Consider the following 20,784-nt stretch of genomic DNA (forward strand, 5'->3'; position numbering starts at 1 on the left):
TTTCCCAGCTGGTGTGTTTATCTAACACGGATTCAGGAAGAAGGTCATTCACGACAGGCTTATTTTGCACCAGGAATCTTTTCTTAACCTACACCAACAAGATCCCGCTCACCCACTTCCTGGCAAGTCTTAATTCAAACATAGCGAGGCACGAGACGGAGAGAGGAGGAGGAGTGGAGATAAAGAAAATAAAGTGCTGTGAGGGGCAAACGTTGACATGACAGGGGAGAAAATGTAAAGAAAGAGTGAATGCGCCTTTTTACGAGGGAGTGAAATTGAAGTTTCAGCAAAGACGAGGAATGCAAACAGATTGCTGCAAATGGACGGAGGAATCCGTACTTGTGTCAGGGCTGCGGCGCCATATATCTCTGATATCGACTGACTTCTGTGGTACGTGCGAACCAGGCATGGATAAAAACCACCTGCCTGTTTGATTAATGAAAGTACCTTCCCAGCTGGTACAGAAATCACACAAACAGACTGAAATACACGAATAACGGTTTTGGTTATCTTACAGCGAGATAAAACCTAATCAGTAGACGTCTGCAGAGACAACACACCTGCAGTACGTTTACCTGTTAGACCATGGAGACTGATATTAATAATATTAACAAACTTTATTTCTATAGCACAAAGAATCACAACATTTATCATAAAACAAGGACACATATAATAACATAAAATGTAATCACTCCACAATCTGAGACACTGCTTCATTTCTCATGCAAGAAGAATGTGGACGCTCCTGCACATGTTATTCTGTTCTGGGTTTCTTTTTTTACACCTTTACACTGTGTGATTTCAGACTGTCTGAGACAAAAGTTAATAATCGTGAGAGAAATGTGGTCGTCAATCCAAAACGATGGTCTTGGATCTCACTTGGAGAGATTTAAGACCAAATTCTCACAATGTGACGGCTGCTACGACACAAGACTCCAAACCAACAACTCTGAATACGACTTATAGTGACGTAGAGTTTTGTAAGTGTGTTTTTTTTTTAATAAAGTTTAAGGGAAAACACGCCAAACATTTATCACACAATCTGGCTCAGAATGATATCGTACAGTGTGATTGTATATTATTATAGGCGTCTTGCACAATGACATGAAATAAACCTACACCGTCGTAGTTGTTGCATCATAGCTTCAAGTGAAACGTCTTCATAAAACAGCTGCAGCTCAGAGGTTTCATTTTTGATGACAGCAGCAGTGTAGAGTTGTGAAGATCTGCAATGGAAAACAGCACATGCAGCCGAGCATTTAACTGTTATTTAAGAGACCTTTCACCCAAAAATATTTTGGGTTAATTTTCTACCGTCTCTTGCGTAGAGCAGGAGTCACGATGCCCCAGATATGAAGAGGCGACGCTCAACCATTAACAGTTTTAACTCTGCTGTTTGCTTGCTTTAGTCGTCCTGCATATGAGAAATTCATTATGCATCATTGATGTGGCTCTTAGTGGTTAAAAGTACAATTTTAGCCTAAAATGGGGATTTTTTTTGTTGAAAACTTTGAACTACATTAAGATGAGTTTTTAATGTGTCCTGTTGGACCCAAAATTAGTTTTTGAACAAGTTTGAATTTGAAAATCTAACATTTCTTCAGTCTTTTGTAGAAATCTCTCCAGATCTACATGCATACTGTACACACTATATCTGTCTTTAGAGTGAAGTACACACTACAAGTATGAGAACACCTGAACATTACATCCATATGTGATTCCTGAACATCTCATTTCCAAAAAATAAGCATTAATCTGCTGCCAAAAAGCAGGGATTCACACCCATTCAGCCACAAGAGCATTTTAAGTGGCTTTCAAACCGACATTCGCACTACTTGAAAAGCTTTGAATGAGGGTGTTTACATGCACACTAGTGTCCTAGTTTTGATCATATTTGGTAAATGGTGTTTACATGAAAAACCTGGTTATTTATATCCCTGTTTACATGATTCTCATAGGTTTCTGATCATCTGATGTGTCTTGATTTATCACCATCTCAGCCGTTATGTTCTGTACCAACAAAGAATATTTAGAAACCTTGATGATGTGCACATGTGTAGACATGTGAAAAACATGACCAGGATGCTCCAAAAAAACCTGTTCATAACCAGGATGCTAGTGCGAATGTAAACACAGAGGCCTCTGCAAAAAAAACACACACAAAGGTAATCTGACAAAAAAGTTTCACCTTGCTGCACTTTTTCAGCAACGCCATGCAGCATCATCTGGCAAGTTCCTGTCAATCAAATACATGCAAATGCACGTTGCTGGTAGTTAAAAAGCAAACATTGTTTTTCTACTGTTTACCTTTAATTCATCATCTCACCGGTACCTGAGACAGTAGCCTTGCACCAGTGCAGATCTGTGCACTTTTTTAGATGCAGGGCTGTTTTCAGTGTGAACACCCAGTTGGGAGATGAGGTCTGGCTCACAGTCGGCGTTCCAGTTCATCCCAAAGGTGTTGGATGGGGTTGAGGTCAGAGCTCTGTGTGGGCCAGTCAAGTTCTCCCACACCAAACTGGGAAAAGCATTTCTTAATGGAGCTGACTTTGTGTGTGTGGGGGCACTGTCATGTTGAAACAGGAAAGAAACAAACATGTTTTTTGTCTAAAATATCATTGTGCACTGCAGGATAAATATTTCCATTCATTGGAAACTAGTGTAACTGTGTGTGTTTGTGTGTTTTCAGGCTTTATAATGAGTCATGCGAGGAGCAGCTTCCATTACAGAGGGGTCCTGTACTCTGTTGCACCCTGGACAACATACCACTCATTAGGTCAGTTTACATCAGATTTTCCACTCTCTAGTGTTGCACTGTCATAGTCAGTAATCTGGTTCCCGCATGTGATCTTCAAAGAACTAAACAATGGCATATTGTTGACACTGAGTCGTTGCCATCAGTGAGGCTGCTTGAAACCACGGCGGTTAACTTCATTATGAAACCGACTGAGGATACGCATGATGTGACCGTGGATATCCAATGATGTGAAGGAAGCTGCTCGCCTTACTGTGGTCTGTGGTTTCTTCCAGGCATTTTTATGTGCTCTGCTATGTCTGGTTTCTTTTTCTTAGTGATAAATAGTTGTATTATTTCTGCTCTTTTTTAAAAAAAATTCTTGTTTTATCTTTTGTTTGAATACTGAACCATAACAGCAAACAGGGCCAGCTCGAGACCCCAGGCGAGATTTTAAATCAAAGCCCTAAAAGATTTAGATTGGAGCCCCCAAAAAAGTGCAACCTCCAGTCCAAGTATTCAAATATGTATTTGCACTAAAATCAATTCCCTCAAAGGTACCTCCAGTCCAGACAAAGTCCTCTCAGTCCTCCAGACAAAAAGGCAAGTGCAGGTCAACGAGTGTTTGGAGGCTTTGTCTGAAGAAGCACATGAAGTTTGATGGCTGCCGTGCAAAAACTGACTGAACAGTAAGGCTTTGGAAAATCAAATCAGATGAGAATCCATGAAAGCTAATGGGGGAAAAAAGCAGGAAAAACATTATGCATTTTCAAAAAATCCCACTTCCCACTCATTTGGTGCCCTAGGCAACCGCATACGTGGCCTATGTCACAGGCCGGCCCTGATGGCAAATAGAAAAACAGGAAGATTTCAGTGCACATTGTGTTTTTCTTGACACTTCATACTGATGCTACTCCTGGTAGTGAGATTAATTAACAAAATGTGAAATATGAGCCAATTAGGTAGTAGCAAAAGCGCATTAATTAGTCCTGTTGTGCACTAACTCAGTCTGTTAAGTCTAAACCAGCAGACAGAACACAACAAAGTTTTTACAATCATATCAAAATTGTGTTAGAAAAAAGGTATCAGAAGCTTATTTCTTGTGTTTTCTTCTCTCTTTTTTTTGTAACTGAGCTTTTGCCTGTTAAATTGCTCTGATAGTTGACGAGCATCTCCAGTCGAGAGCATGATTTGTAGACATGTGAGATAAGCCTGCACTTGCCCGGCTGTGAGGCTCGCAGTCAGCGGGGAAGAGGAACCTTTTCACCTAGACAGGAAGAAGAGCTTTTGTTGTGTGCAGTGGATCCTTCACCGCTCTTTGAAATGTTGACACACTGAGTTGCAAAATGTAAACAAGAAACTCTTTTTTTTAACCCCCTCTCCGCCACAACATACAATGAAACCCAGAATGATGAACAAGGAGGTTACACTCCTGCTAAAGACATGAGAGAACACTGTTACAGTCCTCCTGTTTTATTCTCATACTTCTCATGGTGCTTATAATCTAGAGATAAAAAAAGAGATAAAGATCTCAGTGTCTTTCTTTCCTCGACCTCCCAGCAAGACTGTCGTTTTCCATTTATAGACAATCGTTTTTCTGCTCAAACAGAGTTCCAAGAAAAAACTGCTGGCATGGTTTTAATGCCACAGAGCCACTAAACATACATATAAGGCCTTTCTATTTCTTTGTGACTATTTTTAAGGAATTCCTGCCTGAGTATACAACAGTGCAGTCTGCACACAGTAAAAAATAAACAACAAGAGGGTATATGACAAAGAGAACTGGCGGTCACGTATCTGATTTGAACTTTAAACCTGCGAGAACTTGAGTGAACTTGCACTTTAGCCCACTGAGCCTGCGGGCCAGCACATACTAACCACCCCCCCTTCCTCTCCTGTCTGTTTCCATCGCAGTAAATGTGGAACCCTGCCACCTGAAAGCTGCTTTTTCAGCCTCATATGCAGCACTGGATCCTTTATGGGTGAGTAATCAATACTGGGTAGTTGAGAAGAGTTATTGGAGAGTGATCTCACAGTGATCATTTATCTACCATTAACACTAAAAATAATTCCCACCTGGGAGTGGAGTAACGTTGCAGAAGAGGCTGAATTATCCCACGAAAGTAGTTACATCTGTACAGAGAACACAGCTCCAGCACTTTTTTTTTTTTTATACCTTCACACACATTTAAACATCTTACCGCTGTTGGTTGAACTGGGTTCTCTGCTCTCAAGACTTTTGGCTTGTTTTTTCAGCTGCAGTGACTCCGGCCAAGTCTCTGTTCCCCCAGAATGCACTGCCAGGTCCTGCCTCAAACCCCCACCACCACCCACCCCTCTCTCTGAGGGGAAAAATTTACTCTATGCCATGAATGGTGCATTTTTATGCCTCACATGACCCACAAGCATTCACCCTCTGACCATCAGGGCAGCTACTCTGCTTTTCCAATACTACTTTAGACCTTCTATTTTTGGGCAGTTTATTCAGGGTTCACTGCTCGCTTTGCAGGGTGCATATAGATTTTTTTTTTTTCTCTGTATTTGCTTTACAAAACTTTGTCCTGATTCTGAGAATTTACACTCTGGGAATTTGCCCGAGTGAGCTTCGGTTCACTGAAATCGTTAAATAAGCTCATATCTATTAAGTTGTGTGTGACTTGGCGTAATGTGTTTGCTAAATCTTGGAGGCTTGAAGGGACTTTGCACCAAAAGTGCAAGTTTGACAATGTGCAGAGCGAGGAAATTATTCCTAAAGGAGAGAGCAGTTAGCCTGTTTTCCTGGTTTTGTTTCCAAAATTCAACAAAATTGAATTAATGGCGCAGATCATTTTACTGTAGAAAAGAATTGTGGTTAAGTTAATTTGGTCTAACTGCAGGCTCTGATCCTCACAGGGCTTCAGTAAAAAATAAAACTATTCATAAGAGAGGGAAGATATGATGTATTCTGTAGCTGCTTTGTGGGATTATGCTTGCGCTCTACCTCGTTTTATCTTGTGTGTTTGGTCTGAAGATGGCATTAGTGATGTTAAACACTGTCTGTCTTAAGGCCCCTTTAACCCTTTAAACAGTGTGATTTTGGGTCACGATGGTGAGATTGAATGTGGTGAAATCTTCGGTAGCAGCCTACGTTAAAATTCTGAAGCTGCCCGTGTGCTTCCAGGAGAGACGTCTGTGCCGTTATTCCCCGTGTTTGAATAATATCGCATCTCTCTCTTCTCTTTTCACTCTGCCTTCGAGTGCAGTTGTTAAGGACAATAACAAACACTTATGATTTACACATCGTACAAGTTCTGATGGAGGATAAACCAGCCTTGACAATGTCCAAAATTTAGGATCAAATTCTTAGAGTGCTGCTACGACCCACGTCTATAAACCAACCAACCAATCAGAATACGGTGTGAAATCCTATAAATGATAATAACTCTGGACGACAAGACATCGTAAGCACGTTTTAAAGGAAAAATAAATGGACATGGCTTGGTTTTTTATGCTTTTTCAAACCATGAGAGCAGCGCAGATGGATGAGTTGGAAACATGTCTGTGTTTGCATATTTTTTTTAAAACATCAGTTTTTATTTTAGTGCTATGATTCACCATTTACTTCACATTGATGACACGCCTCCAGACTGATATCATACAGCCAGACACAGATTGCAAGATTTTATGAGATTCATCTCTTCCAGTGAAACATACCATATCCGGTTGTTTTGCGCTCTGTTTAATTTGTCTCAGATTTGACCAAATTTTAGCTTTTGCATTTGAATAGAAAAGGTTGGCATGGAAGTGATTATTGGATAATAGATTTATAGAGTTAGTGTTTGTAATTTGTCACACAGATGTGTTTGTTTGAACGGTGCTGTGCTGTCTGCATTTTTGATGTAGTGTTTCAGAGGAACTGGGAGTTTGTGGATGAATGTGGTGTGAAGTGCTGCAGATCACGTAGACTCATCTCAGCAAGACACACAGCTGACGGTGGACATCCATCGATACAACACGAGGGGAACTAAACACCATGAACTACCATGTAAAGAAAACATTTAAACCAAAAGCACAATCTGGGTCAAGTTTTAAGGAGTATCATGTGTGCAGATCACAAACTCAAATGCGTATTATGTTGTAACAAATGATTAAACTTTGACGTGAGTGTTCTGACTGAAGTACTTTCTCTAAACATTCAGTCTCTCTGCAGTTTATCTGACCTCTCACCGGGACACACCTGGTTCTTTTTCTGAGAAAATGCTGGAATTCGGGAACGTTTAACAAGCTCATTAACCTGTCTCAGCTCAGTATTTTTTCCCTGTCTGGCGGTTGTTATCACCCACTGAGTGTCCTGCTACGTTTTAAGACTTCACAAGGGTTTAATATTTACATTACAGTGTAAAACAGGAACATTTTATAATCTAATCTTTGTTTAGATTTTATATTCGAGTAAACTTTCTGTTATTGGACCCGATTCACACAGCAGCAATCTGTTAAGATATCCACATTTTTGAATGATGTGCAGCAGTGCAAACAAAACTTGTTGTGCACAGCCAGTGATGTCATCAACCTCTGGGAGACCTGCACAAGGGTCAAAGGTCAGATGTCAAACAGTGAAGGACCACATATGGTGAGAAATCAGTGAAAAATACCCTTCACAGTTTTTCAGACTAAAGTGGCGTCTTCAGGTGTCTTGTTTTGTCCAAAAATATTGAGAAAAGCAGCAAATTCTCACGTTTGAGAAGCTGGAATCAGGACATTTTTGGCATTTTTTTGCTTAAAAATGACTGGAATGATTTAAACAGTTGTCAAAACATTTGCTGATTAATTTTCTGTCGATCGACTTATTGCTTCAGCTCCAAATGAAAGCGCCTGCATGCACCCTGGAAATTTCCATCATCAGAAGCTTTTCCCCTTTTTTTTTTTGTTCCACTTTCATAAACAATACTCAGTTTATGTTTTTCAGGGAGTTTATGTAACTGGAAGGTGTGGTGTGAGTGGAGATGAGAAGAATGGTAATTGTTGGAACCTACCGGATCAGAAAGTCGATCCCTTGCTGTGCCGCAGCCAGTGAACTGTACAGATAACCCACAACCCAAAACAAGGAGTCTTATCGCCGCCTACACTCAATCATCAAAAAACTGACCACTGTGCTTGTTGCCGGACTCACAATATGAACATCAAAACAGTCGCTCTCTGCGGTTTGGGACGTGATGAGCACCAGATGTGTGAACGGCATGATGGTCAGATGGAGAAGTGGGAGAGCGGCGTGAAACTGCTGTGAGGCTTTGATGGAGCGTTTTGGTAAACAAGCATCAGGAATCTTCTCACGCAGAGATTTGCAGCATCATCACTTTACATTTCAGATGCAACTCTGTGACCTCGCTGTCTTGATATTAAAAGTAGAGTTAAGTATTATTAGTCCATTTTCAGGAAATCTGTTCAGAGCTGCAGCAATCAGTCGATTAATCGATTAGTTGAAAGTTAATCGCCAACTATTTTGATTATCGATTAATCATTTTGAGTCATTTTTTAAAGAAAAAATGCTAAAATTATCTTGTTCCAGTGGACAAAACAAGACATTTTAGGTTGCATCTTGGGCTTTAGGGTACAGTGACCCACATTTTTCACCAATTTTCTGACATTTTATAAACCAAACGACCGATTAATCAAGACATTTTTTGTCAGATTAACGATAATGAAGATAATCGTTAGTTGCAGCCCTAAATTTGTTAAAATTAGTTTTTTATTTTATTTGTTTGCACACACAAAAAAACAGAAATTTAGAAAAGCTTTGTTTACAGATTATTTCTGCTGCCCCCAGGTGGCCAAAGCCCCTCCAGTTATTGCAGGTTTAACAATAAATAATGTTGTATTTACATTTTTACATTGTCCTTTACCTCTTTAACTTTTATATATGTTACACATTGTTAACTTTAAGTCAAAATATAAATGAAATGTTCCCTTTTTTTCCTGAAAAACATACAGAGGCCATGTGGTCATGGTAGTTTTTTCAATCCCGAGTAAAGTCTGCAAATCTATCTTTCAAGCTGCGTAAAATCTCAGCAGGTTTTACTAATCAGATGAATGTGTTTGCAGCCTGATTGGTGAAACTCGGGGCAAAATATGCCCACAAATTGCTCCCTGCTGCTTGTAAAATGTGTTATGTGTGAAAGGTAGAAATTGCACTTGTTTACCTTAAAATCAACACTGCATTTGGGAGGCAACAGGTGCTTCTTCTTTTAAAATAAACAAAGATGATGAACGGTGGGCAGCAATATGAAAAGTAAGTCTTGAATCTAAATGGATGTAAGGGGTCAACCTGAGGTTGTTTGGTTCTTTTGCTTCTGTTTAAAAAAACCCAACTTGTTCAGCAAGAAGAGAAAGCAGGAAAACTATAAACATTTCAAATGTAGTTTGTAATGTGGGCACAGTTCCTGGAAGAGAACATACTTGCGCCAACGTGGTTACCCAACTGTATAATATGTCATCCTCTCTCTTCCAGTGATGATGATTGGCCTGCTGCGTTACGCTCATGTGATCGAGAAGCACCAGAACTGTATTCTGAACACAGCGGGCCTCTCCACAGCTTGGATCTGTGCCGCCGGCCTCATCATGGTGGGAAACTTCCAGGTAATCACAGTCAATCGCATTAAAAGACAGGTTCACATTTTTTCAAGTCAAGTTAAAACAACAGTCAGGTGCCCGAACAGTGAAAGAGGTTTTCCTCGCTGTAATCATTCCTCCTGTTCATACCGGCTGTTAAAAGATCCCCTTCAAATGTGCTTTCAATGTTAATCACAGTCAGTTTGTGCAATGAGGCTTCATCAGTCTGAGTTAGTCATGTCAAGTGGATATCTGACACGTTTACAGTCTTTTTAGCATCAAATTCCCTCTTTGTGTTTCCCTGTTGAGCTGTGGTGGAAGTATAGTAACAAAAAGAGGGACTTTGGCACTAAAAAGACTGTAACATTGAAAGATATCCACTTAATTTGACTCTTTTGGACGCTGAAGCTTCATATTAGCTTCAGATAAACTTTTAAATACATTTTTGTACAGAAGGAGGACTGTGGATTTTGTCCTACATCACTTACATTATAAGTGCATTATGAAGGGATCTTCTAATGGTCAGTATGAACAGGAGGAATGATTACAGCAAGAAAAACATGCTTCAATGTTCATTTGGGCTCCTGACTGTTGTTTAAATACAATTAAAATAAATAAATAAATTAAAAAAAATAAATTGTGAACTCGTCCTTTAAAGCTTCAGTTTATCAGCTCAAACTCTTCCACAAAATAAGCTGACACATGCTTTTATACTTATTATCATTATTTTTAATCTATTATCTAAGGGAGATTCATTTTTGATTCATTTAGACTTGATTATATTTTCTAATAGAAATGTACTTTTTTCTGGATTGTTTTAGCAGTTCATTGCAGTTTTTTGAGGAATCAGGGATCCAACGGTGGTGAGAAAGAGAAAACTGGGCACTGAAATTTCCCAAAGAAAACTTGGCACAATAAAATGTGTTGTACATAAATAAATCTTTCTTATATGACTTTAATTACCCATTTAAAGTTGAGGCACACCATCAATCTTTCTTTAACAGCTCAAAAAAAAAAACAATTAAAGAAAAACAAACAAATAAATAACAGATCTCCTTCCAAAAAAGGGCTGCATTTTCTAAATTGTAAGTTACATAATTTCTTACATAATATCCAAACATTCACAGAGGGAGATCGCTATCTCACTGTTTTATTTTCACCACTTCCAGCTATTGTGAATCACAATTGCAGTGTTTGAACTTGAGGTGGATGTTTGATCTTTTCTGCAGAGTATCCAGGTGTAGTTTAATAACAGTGAAGCAGAATATTCTTATTGTAGGAGCGTAACATGTGGCCTTTATACTGTAAATAACATTTATTTAAATGCTTATCCAATTTTGTACTTATTCTTGTCTAGAATAAAGTAGGAGGCTAAAATATTCCCCATTTAATGCTCTTTTCTGACACATAGACTTTATACAGTGTTGTAAGCTTGCTGCTTAGATAAGACGTTACATGAGTTATGGATCAGTGCCATGGCAACCGAAAGCAGAGGGTCTCATAAACAATATGGAGGTTATATTGGAGATGGGCCACAAAAGAGCTGGGACCGTCCTGCCTCTCTTTAACTAACACACTGCTGCAGGTCAGAGATTTTCACTAAATCATCTTCACTGATGGTAACAACACAGAAAAAGAAATGGTTTCAACTCTCTGCATCACTTACCATCACACCTACTGCTCCACCCAATCTATTTACTGCAGCCAAAACTGTGATTTCTTGATATTTCATCACCACAGAATTTGAAAGAAAAAAAGCTGATTTGGTTTCTGCCCCAGAAGACATAAATGCATTTGAAACTTTGCTTACAGACTACCATCTGCATTGTTTTAAAGGGGACGTATCGTTCTTTTTGTGATTTTCTGTCATTTATACACTGTTATAACGTCAGATGTTAAATATGGTCAAAGTTCAAGTTAAAAGCCAGGGCTTCAGCCTGCTCTGAGTGTTTTGTTTGCAAAGTTACTTCTACTTTTACATCATCGCTCATACACACAAACAGCTGTCCGTTCTATAGCCTCGGATGCTAAGGTTGTTGCTAAAGTTGTTCCGCTGGTTGTCAATTTCGCATATTTCAGATCAGATTCAGGCTTGAACATGTACAGATGTATTTGAGAAGTTTCAATTTTGAGTAAAGAATGAGAACAAGAAGTTAAATCCTTCTACTACTGTTTGTTTACGTAGGCATCAGAGGGGACGGGTGTCTCCCAAGGCTGATAAACTGTATTTGCTGACTGAACGGCCTGTAAGTTTTACTTATTATTAGCCTCACATATTAGCCTGTTGATGCTCTAAAACAGCAAAATCATCAGTTTATTGTTTGTTGTGACAGTGACTTTAGTAACTATTGGCTGTACTGAACATTTAGGTGGACTTAAAGGTGGAACTATACACTACTGTCGTACTGTAGGCGCCTGCATAGTAGGAACTATACTACACTACACATACGTTTCTCAGCGTTATGACTGTGATACAAATGTTTACTGATTTGTATTTTAATGGTGACATGATCGCTTAGAAAGTCTTTGAACTGTACTGAATTAAATTATCTGAACTTAGCAAACTTAATTTCCATCTCTAGGTCATAGTTCAGTGTTGTTTTTGATCCATTTATAGCACCACTGTGTCGTACGACACCAGACCATCATGATTGAATAATGTCCAACACAGCACTTCACTGTGATAAAGAGCCACAGTCACAGTGAGCAGAAGGTTTGCTGTGGTGAAAGCATTTCTAGATGTGTGTTACTTGAATAAAAATGAGAAATAAACACACTGTCTAACTTACTGCTGGAATATTTATTAGTTTTTCTCATTTTTATTCAAGTTGTGCTTCCTTCTGATGTCTTGAATTACATGTGTATCACAAAAAAATGAGAAGATAATTGAGCCTTTCTTCAAATTGTTTGGTGTTGTCTTCACTATCAACAGTCTTCACCGACAACAGAAACTTGTAGGAGGAAAAACAAGAAGTGCAAGCTGTCCAATCACAGTTCTTATCTTCTCCATGTGGTATTTCTGCAGACGCCGTAGTCCTGACTTTTAGTCACATATTTAAGGAGTTGAACGTCAAGTCAAAGCTTTAGTCTTCTCCTTTGCAAATTCAGTAAGTATAATCCTATTATATCTCTAAATTGGAGTAATCCATTGGATTACGTCCTAAATACACATGTATGTGACGCCTCTGCTGGTTGAATAACGCTCCGCTGTGTCGTGGCTGCTGAGCCTCTCTGATGTGATTCTCCCCTGCAGTCTCTCAGCACTTTGTAGACCTTCCAAGCAAATGTCTTTTGATGTTCTGTTTGTTCTGTCTGGAAATTGTCTGGCAGCCTCTCAGTGGTAGTGTGACCTTAAAGGGGACCTATTACACTTTTCCTTATTTTCAGCCATATATATATATATATATAATGTTACAAAATCAGATGTTCATATTAAATGTGGCCAAAGTGTCAAATAATGAGGTAAACATATGTAGCAGTAATCCCTGTGAGAAAAAAGTACCAGTTTCAGACTGCTCTGAACACTCGGTTTCAAATGTTTTTTTCTACTTTCAGCCTGAGCCGACGTTGACTCATGGCAGATTTCTTTATATGGTCATCTGCTCCACTCCACTAAGTTTTTCCAATGTTTTGGGGGTAGTCACACTGAGTCATGACTCCATTACACAGCAGGGCAGAGTAAAATAAGTAGTTTACCTGTTGGAGTTGTGCTAGTTGTCCGCAGCTCTTCATCAAACATCATCATCACTTTGGTTGTTCCTGCTTGTACTCTTCCTCCCTGCGTTATTTCTAACTGATCCACTGAACAAAGAGCTCCAAATATTTCCATATCTAGTTGTGTCGACTGGTTTTAACGCTGCTAACAAAGCTCTGCTAATTCAATGAAGAACATGTTTCATCTCTTCAGTTCTTCACAATAAATATCTCCCATTATTGAGTCATTTAAAAGCTCTTAATATGAAGGTGTAAAGCAGGAAATGTTGGGTTTGCATTGGTGGTAACTAAGGCTAAGACTGCCTGTTAAGAGACAGAGGCTGAACTTAAGGCCTGCATAAAGGGCCAGTATAAAGCTCCTTACACACATGCAGTCTATCCCTGAAATGTTCAGGAACATTTCCTGCATCGGGTCATATGTGAATAGGAGCAGGGATTGATATTCAAACCACCTCAAGACCTAGTAACATTTCAGGGAAAATGCTGGTATGGCTGTGACGTGAATTAAAGCAGTAACATTGCAGGGGCCAGCACGTAAAGGGTTACGTTACGTCAGATGAAAGACGCTTTCATGTGGAGCGAGCGAACCAATCACCAGACTGCGCTGATGACCTATTTGAATCCGTGACTTGTTTACAGTTGGCTTTCCAATGCTTTTGCAGGTGATTTGTCTCGCAAAGTTGTTGAATATTAAATACATTACAAGAACACAGACATTAGACAAAAACAGCTCCTCGCCCGCCATGTTCCTGAAAATAATAAGACATAATAATGAGACGTACGTCCGGCCTTGCCCCATCTTCTTCTTCTGTTGAGTTTTATGGCGGTTGGCATCCGGTGTTGCATTACCGCCATCTGCTGGACTGTTTCTTACCCCGTCTATTCCAGCATTGCTAAGGCATTTGTGAAAAGACGGTGCAAGATGAAAATGTTCCTGAATGTGAATAGTGAAAATCTCTAGCGGTGCCTGAAAGGTTATCCCAGTAATTTACTATGTGTGAACTATGTGTGACAGAGTTTAAGGTAAATAAGGATTTTTTTTGGACTGTGAATAATGCAAAGCTACTCTAGTGGAGTCCTAGAATAAACATATAGAGCTGGAAATTATCATAATAGGTCCTCTTTAAAAAATAGATGTTTTGGAATGTTGTGTGTCTGTGTTCATGTCCTCATTGCAGTCAAGATAAGTTCAGTTTATTGATGTGCTCTCATGATAAATCCCCTGCTTGTTTTGAAAAGAAGCTCAGTACGAGTGTCACCTTTTGTGCTGATTTATAATACTTGTAACTACCCTGCAGGTTGTGAACAGCTGTTGGAATAAAGACAGACAGATTTACTGTAGGAACATACGTACATGCACATAAACACATATACAGTATGTTACAGTTCTGCACACATCCCTTCCAGTGCTGAGAGTTTTCATCGCCCCAGGTGCTCTCTTTGCTAAACCTGCTGCTGAACATGTGCTAACTGTGGGTTTTTGCCAGGAATGTAGCTCAGCATGAGTCTGTTCAACAACTAAGATTTGCAGTGACATTTATGTGTTCAGGCATGTGCAGCGATGGTTTTCTAAGTACATTTGAGTCTTGTACTTAATTTTGAGGCACCTGCACTTCACTCGAGTCTTTCTGTGTCTAATACTTTATACTCCACTGCATTTCAGAGGCAAATATTGCACTTTTTACTTTACTACATATATTTGACAACTATAGTTAATAGTTATGTTGTAGATTAAAGTTTTACACACAAAACATTATGAAGTAGAATGCATTGTTATAGATTAAAATACCAAACAGTATGTAAAATACTTCTAACTTGCTCCATGTGAACCAGGGGGAGAGCTTGTTTAAAGTCCAGCTGGTTAGAGAGAGGGGCCGAGACTGACCTCTGATTCAGGAAATATTTTTTGTTTATGTTCTTGTTTTATAACTGCACAGCGAAGTGATACCAGCAGCAGGGAGGAAGAGATGCTGGTTGGCTGTAGTGAGTGTAAGTACAGAGACAGAGGTCAATGACAGTGAGGATTAAAGGGTTTCTTTGATTAAAGGACGGGTTCACAATTTTCCAAGTGTGTCTTAAAACAACAGTCAGGTGTCCATATGAACAGTGAAAGAGGTTTTCCTCGCTGTAATCATTCCTCCTGTTCATACTGGATATCAAAAGAAGATCCCCTTCAAATGTGCTTTCAATGTAAGTGATGGAGGCCAAAATCCACAGATTTAGTGCAGAAATGCATTTAAAAGTTGATCTGAAACTTATATGAGACATTTTCATGCTTCTTGTGATATTGGATATCTTCTTGGAATCATTTTTAAGGTTTTGTTTCATGTCTATTATCTATTCTATACGTCTTACTTTTAGTGCATCACTTCATTGATTGATCAGTTGTATTTATATTATTTTCTTGTGGTGTTGCTCTGAGATCAATCAGTCTTAATAGTACACCACTTTGGTCTTGACTGAAATATCTCAACAACTATTGGATTATTGCCATGAATTTTTGTATAGACATTCATGTTCCCTCCGAGATGAATCTGACTGATGATGACTTCAGTAATTCTCTGATTTTTGCGTGTAGCGCCACCATGAGATTCACATGTTCGGGTTTGATGGAAATTTGGTGCAGATATTAATGTTCCCCTCTTGTAATAACTTGTAAAGTGTAATAATATTCTACACAATGAGTACATTTACTTTTAATATTCAATATATTTTGCAGATTATAGTTCTGTACTTTTCATAAAAGTACAACTGTTAATGCAAGCTTTTTACCTGTAACCAAGTATTTCTACATCGCTACTTTTACCCGTATGAAGGATTTGAATACTTTGACCGCAGGTTATGTGTGTGTATCTGTATGTGTGTGTGATGTAACAACCATCAGAACTATTCTGAGAGTAAGCAGTTATACTCAGGCACGTGTGTGTGTGGTGTCAAAGGTCAGTGTTGTATAGTATGAAGTCTGTCTCGTGTGTGTGTGTGTGGCTGCAGTCTCAGATTCCTCCCGGTGTGTCTGTACACGTCTGGGCCCCTTCAGATACATTTTGGGGCACATTGCACAGTTCAGTCTTTTAGGGTTCATCATATAATTCATCCGCTAGTGGTTAAGGGCGACCCTCCTCTTCTCGCTGATTGGCTGCAGAGTCCTCTCCTCCCTGTCTGTGCTCAATCTTACATAATGAACCTCACTGTTTGCCTCACAGTAAACATGGCCGGAGTCCTTGAGTGTGTGATGGACCGGATAATACCACATCTGCTGAGTGATAAACAGCCACACACACACATGAAGGGCCGCTGTTTACAACTTGGAGATGAAATGTTGATGTTGAATTAGAGTTTCAGGAAATCATGAATGAGATGACGTAAGAGAGGCTGCAGAAAGTGGACGTATTGTGGCGTTATTACAAATCAAGTATGTTTACAGTAAGAATTCATTAAGGCCTCATTCAGTGGTGATTTATTCACATTTCTTCAACTTCTTAACATGCAGTTCTCCCCTTTTATTTCCCCTTTAAGTCTCTTTAAAGGGGAAATATCATGCTTTTTATGTTTCTCTGTCATTTATATATTGTTACAATGTTGGATGTGTCTGTTAAATATGGTCTAAGGTCCAAAACTTGAGGTGAACGTATGTATAAATGCTGCCTGAAAGTCAAAAGCTAGGGCTTCAGTCTGCTCTGGACGCTCCGTTTGCAAAGTTACCTCTACTTCCTCCTCGAGATGACATCAGATCTTTCGCACATGCCCGCAAATGTCTCTTCGTTTGGTAGCCTTTGTTGCTAAGGTTGTTCCACGGGTTGTCCACGTTGTCCACTCGTATATTTCGGGTCAGATTCAGGTTTGAACATGTACGGATGTATTTGAGAAGTTTATGTTTTGAGGCAGGAACGAGAAGAATAAGTGAAATCTATTTAGCTTCCTGAAGCTAACCAATCAGGAGGGAGGGGGGCCTGTTTCCGACAGAGGCTGAACCGAGGGGCTGCATAAAAGGCCAGTATAAGATAAATAAGGAGTTTTTAAACTGTAAATCATGTTAAGATATTCCAGTAAAGCCCCAGAATATAAATGTAGACCTGGAAATGTGCATGATATGTTCCAACTAGGGCTGCAACTAATGATTACTTTTATTATTGATTAATCTATTGATGAGTCTATAAACATCATTTAAATAATGAAATGATGAAAAATGCCCATCACATCTTCCCAGTGCCAAAGGTGACTTATTTAGATTATCCGTTTTATCCAACAAACAGTCCAAAACTCAAAGGTATTCAATTTACAGTGATATATAACAGAGAAAAGCAACAAATTATCCCTTTGAATAAGCTGGAACCAGAGAAATTTTGTGATTTTTGCTTGATAAATGACTTAAAAACAATTCATAGTTAATAAAAAAATTGTTCAACTGTTTGTTTCAGCTCTAGCTCCAACTTCTCAGTGAAGTATTGAGTGAAATATTCAAACCCCAGACATACGACTGCATCATTTCATCAAATGGAAATATTCTACATGTCTGGTGCATCATTTTGCATACATTTCCCAAATATTCAGCCTGATATGTTTGATATCTTTGGAAAATTGGGATCTCTACTAGGATTGAAAATAAAGTTATGGGGGTTTGAATGATGTTTGGTTGCACAGCATGAGGTTGTAAGTGTTGGGAAGGTGGAGTCGACTTATAATATCTGTTCTGAAAGGCCTCCACCCTGCAAAATACTCGTGATTTTCTTCTTTGAAGACATGAAGAATAAATTTTAGGTAGTTTTTGTGGAAGCAGCACACACATAAATCAAACAGGATGTACTGTTTCTCCTTCTTTGTCTCTTCCTTGTAATTACACAGCTTTAAACAGCTGTGATATCTCCCACAATGCACCTCTGCACCTCTCTGTCATTCACTTGAACCCATGTGCAGGATGTGTCATCATCATACCAGCTGCTGCATTTAAAATATATGTGTCTCTGTCTCTTGATGTGGCACTGCGTTCATTATAGTACAGGTCATGTCTTTGCTTTTCAGCTCATGAGTTCAAGTTGACTTTCAGCATCAGAGGTGATAATGGAGATGATCTCGTCGCCTTTGTAAATTGGTCTCATTACAGTTTCTCTCTCTCTCTCTCTCTCTTGTCTTGTATTTTACTGGTGCAGATCGTCCTGTCCTGGGACGTTCTTTGTCAGATGATATTATAAAGGTGATTACCCAGAGTGCAACTGTAAGGTCAGGATGACCCCGGTGTGTGTGTGTGTGTTTGTGTTTTTATCTTGTGTCCAGATGTTCCCAAAAGAAATGATGCTCAGATTGTTTTTGGATCCCATCATGAAAGAAATGATTTTCTGTGCTGAGTGTTTTTTAGGTGTTGACAAAGGACTGAGGGCTGAGTTTCTGTTTTTTGAGGGTTAAGGTTGTTATACAATGAGTGTCTGTAAAGAGACTTTTATCAGTATATTAGTAGCATTAATATGTTTTGTGAAAGGAGGGGAAAGCATCAATATTTGGACATAGCACATGTGAGGTAATGATCTTGAGTAAACAAGAAAAAAACTGAACACATTTACGTTCAGAGTGTACAAGAAAGAAAATGTGTTGTGTTTCCTTCCACTGTTGTAAGTATTAAGAGATAAACAGTGGGTGGCGCTAATTCTCCAGTCAGTGCTATTAAACCATTGCAGAAAAAGAGGACACAACAAGATGATGTCATTAAAAGAGTGGCAGTCAAAACCTTAAATGATGTAAAAGTGTGTAGAAAACATGATGGAGATATGACATGCCTGTTTGTTTCATTTGGGGAAGGTTAGAGTCTCCTCAACGCTCCACACAGATCTGATGTCCTCGTCTCTTCAGTGGGAGCTTGAATGATATTTAAAGTCCATCTCCACTCAGAAATATGTTTTTCTTATTGTTATGTGACTGTGATGTTTGAAGTTCTCTGTGCAGTTTGTTTTCACGTTTATCTCCTGAAGGGGGAAGGTTTTCTTTGTGTTCACCTGAAATCTGAGTTTGGAGTATGCAGCTTACACAAGTGTGATGTGGAAACTTGAGACTGGACTTTATAGTGATGGTGATAGGAGACATCTTGTGTCCAGCAGTTAAACTTTAGAAAGAAAAAATATTCACATATTCAGATAATCAGAAGAATTTTTATCCATTTTTTGTTTTTGTTTTTGTGGAAAACCCAAATCAGACACAAATTATTATTCAAAGCAGACTGTTTTGTGAAATATGTCTGGAGCTGATCATTAAGTGACGTGTTTCATGTACGTCATCATTTATTCAACAAGTCTGTTTCCATTTTCTTCCTTTCATGTCCTTCAATATTTTTGTCTCACAGATCTATTAAAAGAGGAAAAATAAGATAGAAAAAGGAGCATAAAAGGCAGGGAACTGGGCAGATGGGGTTACAAGTAAAGTAAGGGACACAAACCAGAACAACTGATGATAATGATGCTCACATTTATGAAAGACTGTTTGTAATGTTAGTATATGTCTTATATATCCCCCAGCAGACAAAGCTTAGGTGATAACAAAATAGTGAGACTAAACGTTGACCACAAATCTCAAAAATGTTTCCCCAAATATAGCAACTACAGAGCAAATATGTAAAAATGTACATTTCTGCTTCTTTTCCAACATATATCCTTCTTTATACGGCCTCCCTGATGTATCGACCTTCATCATATGTGTCCACTCTGTCTTATCAGTTTCTAGATTCATGTCCAGTAAAATTTAAATGTTTTGTGTCTGTGTCTCAGGTGGATTTTGCCAAAGTTCTCCACTACGTTGGAGCTGGAGTTGCTTTCCCGTCCAGCATGCTGTTTGTGTGTCTGCAGTCGGCGCTGACCTACAGACTGGCCAAGACCCAGGAGGAGTACCGGATAGGTCACCTGCGCGTAGGGATGACCCTGCTGGCGCTGATCGCCCTGGTGCTTAGTATCCTTCCAACATGAAGCAAATGTAAATGCTCAGGTAGCAACTACAGTTTAGGAGCTGTAGCTTTGCTTCTGAGTTGTCTTTTGGCAAAACAATGAAGATATTTCTTTGTTGTTTTTTGAGTTTTTAGTAACAGGATTCAGAATAATAGAAGTCTAAAGAGAAGAAGAGATCTTGATTACGTGTTTGAAATTTAAAGAATGTTAAGATTTGCTTCCTATTAACAAATAACAACAACCCCCCTTTAACAAAATCATAAAATCTGCTTATTTTTTTTAATGTTTGTTGAATCATGAGATTCATCATTGGGAGGTTTAATCACCACTTAATATGACTGGTGTATTTATCCTTTATTATTATGTACATAGTACAGTAGGGTGCAAAAGTTTTAGGCACTAAAAGTAAATTGAAGTGAAGTGCTTTCAAAAATAATGTCATAAATAGCTTTTTTTAATCAAATAACTTCATACAAAGTTCAGTAAACAGCAGAAACTTAAATGAAATAAATATTTGCTGTGAGCAGCTTCGTTCTTTGTTGTTCCTGCATCTTGGAGAAGTCGCTACAGTTCTTCTTCTGTGGATTTCGGCGTCTCAGCTGCTTCTGTCTCTTCATGTTAATCCCAGACTGACTCCATGATGTTGAGATCAGGGCTTTGTGGGTGCCAAACCATCTGTTGCAGGACTCCTTGTTCTTCTTGTTGCTGAAGATAGTTTTTAATGACTCTGGCTGGATGTTTGGAGTTGTTGTCATGCTGCAGAATAAATTTGGGACCAGTCAGATGCCTCCCTGATGGTATTGTGTGATGAACAAGAATCTAAACATC

General features: G+C 38.9%; 1 protein-coding gene across 2 annotated transcripts in view; it reads left to right on the forward strand.

Annotated features, from left to right (window-relative positions):
- LOC137171681 (transmembrane protein 150A-like) overlaps positions 1 to 20,784 on the forward strand; it is a 30,760-nt gene that overhangs the window by 8,374 nt on the left and 1,602 nt on the right. For both annotated transcript variants that reach the window (XM_067575740.1, XM_067575739.1), the window contains exons 4-7: positions 2,690 to 2,776; positions 4,649 to 4,716; positions 9,219 to 9,346; positions 19,783 to 19,960. In XM_067575740.1, coding sequence (XP_067431841.1) covers positions 2,690 to 2,776; positions 4,649 to 4,716; positions 9,219 to 9,346; positions 19,783 to 19,960 — 461 coding nt within the window. The remainder of the gene's footprint in view (positions 1 to 2,689; positions 2,777 to 4,648; positions 4,717 to 9,218; positions 9,347 to 19,782; positions 19,961 to 20,784) is intronic.

This window comes from Thunnus thynnus, chromosome 20 (genome assembly GCF_963924715.1).
Source record: "Thunnus thynnus chromosome 20, fThuThy2.1, whole genome shotgun sequence".
Lineage (NCBI taxonomy): Eukaryota > Metazoa > Chordata > Actinopteri > Scombriformes > Scombridae > Thunnus > Thunnus thynnus.